Consider the following 11,042-nt stretch of genomic DNA (forward strand, 5'->3'; position numbering starts at 1 on the left):
TACCCATGAAGGAAAAAGAAAAACTGCACAGCAATTCACCTTCCTCAACTTTACCTTAACGACATCGTTAGCTTTTGAAATTCTCTTCTGAATTCTCTCCGATAAACCGGTTTGTCACTCGTTGATCACGTATGTAAGCCTCTCTCTCTCCTCTCCAAATTCTTAGTTTCAATTTCTTAAATTTTTTGAGAAACCAAGCGGAGCATTAGGGTTTATAGAGAGAATGCATGGCGTGTCATGACATGCATTGTGCCGACAATTCGCGATGCTTGTCATGTCGTGGCTAACAATGATGTTCTGGTGTGCCACAATGTGAGGGTTACCATATCAAGACAAACCATGACAAGCCATAAACTAGCTTCGTCACTCGCCGATCACGTACGTAAGCCTATCTCCTCTCCTCTCCAAATCCTCAGTTTCAATTTCCTAAATTTTCAGAGAAACCAAGCAGATCATTAGGGTTTATAGAGAGAATGCATGCATGTCATGACATTCATTCTGTCGACAATTCGAGACGCTTGTCATGTCATGGCCAACAACGATGTTCTTGCGTGCCACAATCTGAGGTTTACCGTGTCAAGACAAGTCATGACAAGCCATGCCAAGCGCGCAAAATGTTGGCAAAATGCATGGCATGACATGTCATTGCATGCCAACAACGATGTTTTGGCGTGCCACGATGCGAGGGTTAATGTGTCAAGACAAGTCATGACATGCATTCTTTTAGCGTGCGGTTCACCTTCCTTAGCTTTACCTTAACAACGTCGTTAGCTTTCAAAATTCTGCTTCGAATTCTCTCCAATAAACCGGCTCCGTCACTCGCTGATCATGTACATGAGCCTCTCTTTCTCTCCTCTCCAAATTTTTAGTTTCAATTTCCTAAATTTTCCGAGAAATCAAGCGGTGCATTAGGATTTAGAGAGAATGCATGGCGTGTCATGACATGCAAAGATGAAGATGTAAGGAAAAAGAAGGTGATTTGGTTCAGGGCCGGTCCTGAGATTTTTGAGGCCCGGGGCAATACCAAAAAAAGTGCCCTAATATAACTCCACGTCAGAAAAAAAAAAAAAAAAACTCAATTGTTTTAGTGTTCATATTTGTTCATGCGATGTAACTTTTCTTTGATAGCAGGATGTGAGGGATTATGCTAAGCAACAAGATGGGTTGGCCATAATTTGGTATCTAACTTGTCATTTAAAAAACTCAAACCTAAGACCTCTCACTTATAAGTGAAGAAAAAATAGATTTCACATCTAAGCCATAACATTACACTTTAGTTTGTAATTAGATAAGGGTACACAAATATTTCACAAGCAAAAATCAATTAAAGTATGACAGGTTTTTTTGTATAAAACTTATAATTATCGGGATAATTTTCTAATTTACTGTGCCTTGGGGCCTCATAAGAATTGTCATATTTTTCTCTCTCTAATTTTTATATATAATGTTATAAACAATGAATGAACCCAAAAAAATATTGAAAAACCAAATACCACATATATGTTATTAAAAATACAACTCATTTTTCTTGGATAAGAAAGAAAAGTAACCCTAAACCCTAACATTGTATTGAAACAGAACATCATTGCTAAAGAAAAAAAAATTAATGAAAATGACTTGAAAACTTTGAGTTTTAACGATAAGAACAAAATAAAGGATAAAGTGAATAGTGTTAGGATTGATTTTTTAGTGAATTGTACTGGAACTTTTCGTTAAAACTCCCAAAAGAAAAAGGCCCTCATTTTGATCTGGACTTGGGTGGCTACTATTATTATTATTATTATTATTTGCCAAAGGGTGGTAATTAATTGAAAATGAATTTGTAAAAACCACTTTCGTCAAAGGCACATATAGAAATATAGCTACTTATTTAAACCAAAGATGAAATAAATGCATAAAAAATTAGGCAGTTTTGAGTTTCGAACTCGTGTTCCTTTCCATTGCAAGAAAGCAGCGAAACACTACTGCAAGTGATAACTTATGACAAATATCCAGTTTTATATTTTTATACGCTCACTGGACATAGCATTATAATAATAGAAATTAAATTTTTTTGTGCCCCCGATTTTTTGAGGCCCTGTACGGTTGCCATGGCTGCCTTAGGCTAGGGCCGGGCCTTTGGTTTGCGGGTCTTTGAATCTTGACCATTGTCTGTAATATCGTAAAAATGTTGGAGTGTGAAGGGGGGGAGTTGGGATGTGACAATAGTATTAGTAGATATGGCAATTAATTATGGGAATTGTTATTAGCACTCTAAAAATCTCATTCTACACTCCAAACTTTCTATATTAGGAAAAAAAATATACTTGTGAGGAGTGTAGAATGAGATTTTTAAAGTGCCAATAACACTTCCCTTAATTATTTTCTAACTTTGTTTAATTACGGTGTCATGCTAATTTAATCCACCTGATAAAAACTCATTTCTTTAATTACAACTAAAAAGAGTGTTATTTATCAAAACAGATAAATATTAAGAGCTAATTACAGATTTAGACCAATCCTTTTTTTCTAGCGCCAAATCGGCCCTTCCCATCCACTAACTTTTTAAACATACGTATTTCTGTTGGAACCAAGAAGTATGGACATTGAATATTGTATAATAAACTCAAGCACATGCAGCACGGGCAGCATGGAGATAACCAAGAAGTATGGACATTGAATATTGTATAATAAACTCAAGCACATGCAGCACGGGCAGCATGGAGATGGTTATGGAGTTGTTAGTATTATAAGTCCTCTCAGTTTTTTATCTCTTGTTCTGTCAGCTTTCTATCTCCACATCATGTGTGGTCTTCGACAAAGACAAGCACGGGCAGCATGGAGATGGTTATGGAGCTGTTAGTATTATAAGTCCTCTCAGTTTTTTATCTTTGTGTTGTCCCAAGAGTTTTGTATAGGGATGGTTGGTTGTAACCGGTTCTTTACTACTCATATATATGAGTTAGTTGTTAACTCTTAACATATACGAAATACATATATTTTTGAACATAAACTTCTACAATTTCATTATAGGGTTAATCTCAGTTAACGATCCTGAAGTTATTTAATTTTCAACATTTGGTACATAAAGTTTTTTTATCCCAAAATAGTACATGAAGTCATAATTTTAAAACATTTTCATACATCGTTACCTCTGGTTCCTTCCCTATGTCCTGCATCCCGACACCTTACATTCCGCAATTTCTTGCTTTCTCCTCCATCCTCGAAAGTCTTCTCTCTCCGTTTCCGAATATTCCCGTTCAAGCAGAACCTCAAGCTTCTTGTTCTCAACCTCTGCACTTCCTCATCAGCTCCATAACCGCATCGTTATCATTTCCTGCAACTCCCCTCTTCATCTCCTGCAACAACTTTTCGTATCTCTCGTTTGCAACATTTCGCTTATCCGCAACTTTGAGCATTTCCAACTGATCAAACTGGTGCTGTTCTTCCAGCTTTGCATTCTTGTTCTTCACCTCTTTAATCTCCCTCTGCAGCTTAACCTCACGCGCTACTAAATTCTCTTCAGCTCAGTCAAAATCCCGAGACAAAAAGGTCGCCCGCATGTTAGGTTTCTATTCACACATGGGTCAATCGCCTTCTGTTCTCACATGGATGAAATTTGAACCAAAATGAGTAAAAGTGTCAACGTCTTTTAAGAAAGATAGGATATCATCAAAGTGTTGCCTGGGTGGCATTCCTTGATGTATAAGAGCACTTAGGAAAGCCCCCATGGCAATTGGCAATTGAATCCCCTTCACTTAATAGTAACTGTCTTTAATGAGCAATAATTATTTTTTGCATTTCCACCCTTAAACTGAATAGTCATGGTAATAGGTAATAAAATATTAATATTTTTTATTTTATAAAATAATAAAAAATAATTTTATTTGTAATTTCGTATAGGATTTTTTACCGGTCTCGTTACGCTGCGTATCATTATCCGAAAGTACAATTTTTTATGATAGTTTTCAATAAGATTTTTATTCAATTTCATCGCGCCATGTGTCATTACCTTTTTAGAATCGTTGAGGAAAATATGAAAGTGTGGTATAACTTATAAGGTGGAAGATAATGATAAGGTATTTATAAAAAATATATTTTTTTTTTATATATATAATTTTTTTAAAACAAATTTCGGATTTTATATTAATTTTTAACATATTTTTTAAAATTTTATTAACTTAATTAATTTCTACCGTTGGATTACAGAAAATTTGAAATCCAACCCTCCAAATTGTGACACGTGGCATAATGGTAACATATCAGAAATTTTTTCTTTTGTTTTTAAAAATTTTTTTTTAAAGCCTGAAAACATGGACCGTTAATCTGGAATCGAACTGTTCAGATTGTGCCACGTCATCTAGCCATTGGGGGATTTTTGAAAATTATTTTTACCGTTGGAAATCAAACAGTCCAAAAAAAAGAGCCGTTAAAATCCAACGGTCAAGAGGGCGCCACGTTGCACCCAGTAACGGCTAAGACACACTGTGAACCGCGGGCCCCACCACTTGAAACGCCTGACGCAACATTTTTTATAACGTGGTTGACGTCAGCCTTGCATCAATCCCCCTTAGGCGCGCGGGCCTTGGACTCCCGTCTGCCCTCTTCCACGAGCTCCTCTTTAGCCCAATTGCCTGAATGGGCGGGAGCTAATTTGGGAGGAGATTGGGTTGCAAATGTTCCCTGTCCACCGGGCTAAAGAGCACGCTGGAAGTGCTCTAAAAGCGGACACTCAAACTCAAAAGAGTAGGATAATGCTTGTTCAACAAAATCAGCAAAATAATGAAAACATGAGATGAGTTTGAACAAAGAAAAAGTAGGAAATCCAGAGGACTTCGTGTAAAAATATGTAGGACGACATCCTGCTACATGACATGACAGACTGAGAGGCAGATATTGACACTTTATTTTCTAAAGGGTAAATTTAGAAATAAGCTAATTCAATTACATAGCTCATTTGATATAGTATCCACTATCCAATGTGGCACATTCAATTCAATTTCATTTTATTTGGATTCATAATGATGAACTCAACTCGCAACTACTATCAATGCATACATACAAACAAATAGACAAGCATGCCCGTAAAATAGGAGTCGGAATGTATCAAGAGGGTGGGTAATCCAGAAAACTTACAGGCTTACAAATTTCAATAGTAAATAGAAAAGTACTGGGGAAAATAATCGACCATCATCTTGTATCATAAGGGTAATCCAGAAAACTTACAAGTAACCAAAACCTGACCACAATGTTTCTCATATAATACAAGCATTGTAATCTAATCTTAATGGTTGGATAGAACATTTTCGTAAGTGAAGGAGACCGCAATATGAATAACAATACAAGGGCTCTACTCTAACCCTTGTGCACCGACTTGTACAAATGGTCGTTTAGATTTGCAAGTAAAGATGGTCCACAAATTCTGCTAGCTGTTTCCAGATGTGGAAACTTCAGCGCTGCAAACAGGGCAGATCTGCAGTAACATAGCAAGTGAATGTCCGTTTTGTTTTTTGTCTCTATCCACAAGCACACATGCAAACACAATTTCAACATGGCTACTCTAATAAGAAATCACCAATGCCTCAACTAAAAGCAAAAAAATTATGGAAAATTTCAATGTACAACCAAAAACCGTGAATACAACATCATACAAATTTTGACCATCGCCACACCTACTGCCATATGCATATCAATATCACAATATTTTAACTGGTTCAAGTTTTGATGTCAGAGCAAGTGACAAAAGAACATGATAAATAATAATTTTATTTTGGAAAGAATGAAGAAATTATATACTACATGAACAGATTATAACAGAGTAAGCAACATTGAATTGCCAGTGAAAAGAAACATGAAATTTCAAAATCGTACCTTGTTTATTGTCAACCAATTATTTATGCACTCAGAATGATAGGAATGTTTGCAGGATAGTATTGTCAAATTCTCACCATCCTCGAAGTCCAACCGACAAATGACACACCTGAAACAGAAGTAAAACTTTGAAATAAACCTCAAACACAACACTCAATAACATAAAACTAAGGAATTTGTTATGTGCTTACGACTCATTGCTCCCATTCTGGCTGCTTCCTGTCTTGTAGCTTACTGAAGGCAATGAGGCGATAGTATCAGCTGAGAGCCCTCTGTTCTCAGTTCCAACAACTTCGCCCAATGCAAGTAACTCCTGATATAGTTATATAAAAGTCATGGAACCAAGCCAAAAGGTAAATGCACTACTGGAAGCATTAGAATTTAGAACCACCTTACCTCATATGAAAGTTCATCTGGGTCAATCTCCTCCCATGTATCCTACAAACCAAAAGTAGATGAGAAAAAAAGGTTGACGCAGAGGACAGTAAACTGCTACTGCCTTCTAGAAGAGTCTCAGTTATCATACTAATCTCAGCATACAAGCAACAAATTGTTACCTGAGAGTTACCACCATGTTCCTCTGTGTCCTCTACTTCACCTGAAACGAAAATAAGATACCAGAAACATTAAATATTGCATAATTTCAAGGACTTCAAAATGAGATGATATAAAAATACGACAACTCTAAACAGTCACAAGCACTCACGGTCATTGATCCCAGAAAGTGCCATCAGTCTAGCGGCCATCTCTCTGTCTTCAGCATCTTGCAGGGCTCTTGCATAGGCCTCATCACTTGAAAAAACAGCCGGACCATATTCGACACTGGGGTTATCATCCTCTCCAGCATCATCTTGAGCATGCAAATCAAATGCATCTTCATCACTGTCAACCTCAGTTCCATCATATTGTTCCTCATCAGCATCGTCGTCAAATTCATTGAAATCATTATCATCCTCATGCACATAACTTCCAGCTTCCCAACTTCCATAATCACTACCTTCATTGTTCATTCGTAGCATCATGTATGCCCTTTCCTACTCAATAGACAAACAACGGCAATAAGATTACATGAACAACAAGATCAAACAAAACCTCTCCAAAAACAACCACGACGACTTATAGTTATAGATAAGATTGACAGTGAACAGCATTCACATTAAGATCGAATGATGCAATACCTATAGCTTGATAGAAAATATCCTTCTTTGAAAATACAAGACTAAAATCCCACTGGGCCAAAAATCTAATAATAAGTCCTTTCTGGTCTAAAATGAAATATCAATAATTGTCTGAGCCGGTCAATACGAAATAGAAAAATAAACAAATAAGTCAAGCACACAATCTAAGAGTTGATAACCTTTGCCACACCCAAAAAAAGACGGAAAAAAAAAATCAAAGAGTTGATAATAAGCTGCTTCTCTTTTTGAGCAAGTATGAAGCTTTATTGTGAGTATTTATTTGGCCCCTAGCAAAATTACAATATTTTACTATTTAATGTCTTTTGTATATGATGAGTCTTTTTATATTTATGTAATATCTAATGAAGTATTTTTGCAGTTTTAATGGCCTTTTTGCTATGTTTAGAAGTCATTAAAAGTCCTATTTGAAGCCTATAAACAAGGCTATTTGTAAGCCAAAAGGAGATTTGAAATCACAATGAAGGATTTGTTGAAGGCTTGGGGAAACTGTTTTTGCCCTCTTTCTCCTCCACATTCTTCTCCATCTATCTACTTGCTCTAGCTTACAACAACCCTAGATCGTTTCCTGCTCTACACCTCTCTTGATTAACAAAATTTCTGCCATCTAAAACACACCACATCCCAAAGCAACATTCACCTTGTATGTCCTGCATCAATTTGGTACCTGAACAACATAACCTCCTTTTCCTTCCAAATTCTTTTTGTTTAGTCAATTGGAATGGTTATAAATGCAGAACATTGAAGGAGAGTTGAAGCTTTGAGTCAAGATTACAAAAGCCACCATAGCTCACCACCTTATATATCCATAGACACAACCTCCTAAACCCAACGACGGGCCTGTTTGAGATTGCTTCTGGAATGTGCTTCCTACATAAGAAGTCCCAAACGAACCCTACTATTACAACCCCAGAAAATCAGGGTCTTCAAAACGCAGTGTCATGCACACAAGAATTTGGGCACTAGTATGCAAGGGAGTTTAAAGCTACTGATAGAACCACTCAGCAATCAAGTTTTGCTAAATCTTGAACCCTTTGATTCTTCAAAAGGAAGAGAGTGTGTACTTTGATGAGATCAGATTGAGAGGAAAGGGCATATATAATCATCGTCAGATATGTAATGCTAAACAATTGAAGTCTATATATATATGTGTGTGTGTATTAAAAGTGGAAAGAAGCAGAAACAACAGAAAGGGTGGTCAAGCAAACCACCCCAAACAGAAATAGGAAAAGAAAAAGACAACTCCAGTGCGCTGAAGAACACCCTAACACAAACTAAAAGGAAGCGGCCTTGCAAAATGATTTTGGGTAGATCTAAACAATTGAACTCACACAGAAAAAATATTAAAAACTTTTCAATGAAAAAGATAAGGAAACCATCAAAAGGCTTTCACAAAGAACCAATCGATTCCCTGCAAACCAAATTCAATCCCAATTTCCTTGACCAGTAGTCTCCTTTAATCTTTGGAACATACTCTAAGAAAAGACTTACAGTACTTGGATCTAACGGAAGACGTGACACAGAACTGAGCGCAATGGCGTTCTAGGATTCATATAGCCAACCCCACTTAGTGGGAAAAGGCTTTGTCGTTGTTGTTGTTGTAGTCGTCTCCTTTAATCCCAACTAACTCTTCATCAACCCACTCATTATCTCACTACCCCACATGATGCTATCAACATCAAAGCCTCTAAGTTGCCGATTGCAAGGCACATTAGGACGATGCCTTGTGTGCTTTTCAAGCCTGGACCTCACTCTTTTAGTTGAAAGAAATTCATAAGTGACACTTGGGTTAATGATGATGTCGGTGGAGGTGCCAGTGGAGATTTAGGTGAGCGGACCTGAAGTGAGTGGTCTGAAATTCAGAAAAAAAATGGTTTCTTCGAACAAAAATTGAGATAACCAGAATGGTACAAAAACTATAAATTATGTCTTAGGTTGTATTTTACCTTCTAAATATCACATAACAATCTTAAAATTTATAATGGAAACCGAAACACAAGTTGTTCATTGAATGGAGATTGATGATCGGAATCAATCCGCAATGGAATTTCCGTTAGTCACTGAGTGAACGAAAGAGGAAACAAAATCGGAGGGGGTATCAAACAAGTACCGAGATAACATTCTAAGGCCAAGTTCGGTTGCTAAGGAAGAAAAAATGAGTGGAACATGAATCCTTTGTTTGCAACCATAACATAACAAATGAAAAAACAAGTAAGAAATCATGTTTGAATTTTCAGACTTGGTCAAATAATAATCAAGCAAAGCAATATGCAACGAGAAATTGAATACCTGTTCTTGGAGGGTTCGAGCAAGGGCTAGGTCGGCATCGACCTGACTGAGATTACTGAAGGGAGTTCTTGAAGGCAGGGGAACAGGAGGTGAGGAGGAAGGATCCACCTCCTGTTCCTGCGAAGGCTCACTATTTACTTCTTCTCCTCGTTCTTCGCATTCATTCAAACAAGGGTTTTGTTCTTGTTCGCTGACGTTCTTATTGTTGTTGGATTTGAGTCCGCCGGCAGACCCCAATTTGACGTCATCATTCTCCATGGATTATGGACTGTGGAGAGAGAACCCAAATAAATTGGAATTAATTGGACAGAGATCGAAATTGATTAAGAGGGGGAAAGAGAGGAGAGGGAGATCAATCACAGAATATTTCAAGAATGTCAAATAGCCGGATCCGGGTACTAATCGAGGTGAATGGGTCGTGGATGTTGAAGGGTGTAAAAAAGTCCAAACAAAAGTTTAAATAAAAAACTAATGAAAATGACTTTATTATTGTGAATTAAATAATGGTTTGTTGCTGTCATATTTAGGAGGGTGTATTTAATTGGAATTTTAATTCTTTTAATGAATTTAGAGTATTTAATCAGGATTTTGAGTGATTCTCTGAAATTCAATGAGTATTCAATCAGGATTTTTAAATAGTTTATTAAAATCTTTATAAATTCAGAAGTATTCAATTATAATTTTAAAGAAGTTTATAACATTCCAGGTGTATTCAATTAGAATTTGAATTTAAAGAATTTGGAAAAGTTGAGGAATTTGAAGGAATTTGAGAGATCTTGCATTGTATTTTAAGCATCCACAAATCTCATCTCTATCCATGAGATTTCGAGGGAATTGAATCAAAATTTTACATGAAATCTCTACAAATCAGTTAAACTCCATAAAAATCCATAGATTTATAAATCCATTAAGGGGGCGTTTGTTTGCCCTCACTAAGTGGGACTGGACTGGACTAGACTAATAGTTAGTCCAGTCTGATGTTTGTTATCATGCGGGACTAGTCTTAATGAGACTAGCCCGGACTCGCCGCCTACACTAAAGGCTTCACTAAGAGGTCTTAGTTAGACCCCCCAAAAACCACGGGATTGCTAGTCCCGTCTCCCTCTTCTGCAAGCAACGTCGCTCAAACCCGCATGAGCAGCATCAGCCCTCCATCGTCCCATAAACCCAGCGCCCTTTTGGCATCTGGGTCGGTGATTTGGTGTCTTTTTCCATCTGGGTCGACCTGAACGACGGCAAAAACGGGTCTCATGGTGATCCAGATTCTTCTGCCGACAGCAAGATTGAAAACTTTAGCATTGGTACAGTGACTCTGAGTTATTTTTCTTGACCAACTGTGATTTGCCCAGAAAATACAGGAACCAAATTTGAAGAAAAAAGAAAAAATAAATACAAAGAGAGCGATGGGAGAGGGGAAATTATACAGAGGTGAAACGAGAGAAACAAAAGGAAGGGGATGGAGACACTGGTAACAAAAAAAAAAGGTGCAAAGATGGGGAGAAAAGGGAAATGGGAGGGAGAGGCGGAGGGACAAAAATGGGGAAAAAGGGAAAGGGGCAGAAAACAAAATTTTGAAATATCCATTAAAACCCATGAAGGTTTAAGCACAAAATCTAAAATAAAATTGATAAGAGATTGATTAATAATTGAAGAGCAAAGATTGATGAACAATTGGGAGTTACCCGCGAGAGAGAAGGCTTTGCGAGA

General features: G+C 37.1%; 1 protein-coding gene across 4 annotated transcripts; it reads right to left on the minus strand.

The window, feature by feature from the left end:
• Positions 1 to 5,098: 5,098 nt before the first annotated feature.
• On the minus strand, positions 5,099 to 9,713 carry LOC126600333 (E3 ubiquitin ligase BIG BROTHER-related-like). 4 transcript variants are annotated; one of them, XM_050266922.1, is made up of 7 exons: positions 9,336 to 9,712; positions 6,557 to 6,884; positions 6,408 to 6,442; positions 6,247 to 6,288; positions 6,042 to 6,163; positions 5,851 to 5,959; positions 5,099 to 5,452 (listed from the first exon to the last, which is right to left on the minus strand). In XM_050266922.1, exons 1-7 carry the CDS (start codon positions 9,591 to 9,593, stop codon positions 5,405 to 5,407), a joined length of 942 nt encoding a protein of 313 aa, XP_050122879.1. In that variant the 5' UTR covers positions 9,594 to 9,712; the 3' UTR covers positions 5,099 to 5,404. The 4 variants fall into 4 exon arrangements, with proteins under 4 accessions (XP_050122879.1, XP_050122874.1, XP_050122882.1 ...); XM_050266917.1 differs by having other exon boundaries at positions 6,408 to 6,448; XM_050266925.1 differs by having other exon boundaries at positions 6,408 to 6,439; positions 9,336 to 9,711.
• Between the last annotated feature and the right edge of the window lie 1,329 nt (positions 9,714 to 11,042).

This window comes from Malus sylvestris, chromosome 2 (assembly GCF_916048215.2).
Source record: "Malus sylvestris chromosome 2, drMalSylv7.2, whole genome shotgun sequence".
Lineage (NCBI taxonomy): Eukaryota > Viridiplantae > Streptophyta > Magnoliopsida > Rosales > Rosaceae > Malus > Malus sylvestris.

Coding starts and splice junctions, on each gene's coding strand:
- LOC126600333 (XM_050266917.1), bottom strand. CDS start 9,593: ATGGAGAATGATGACGTCAAATTGGGGTCTGCCGGCGGACTCAAATCC. Junction 6,885..9,335: donor CTCGAACCCTCCAAGAACAG/GTATTCAATTTC, acceptor TCTATTGAGTAG/GAAAGGGCATACATGATGCT. Junction 6,289..6,407: donor AACATGGTGGTAACTCTCAG/GTAACAATTTGT, acceptor TTTGGTTTGTAG/GATACATGGGAGGAGATTGA.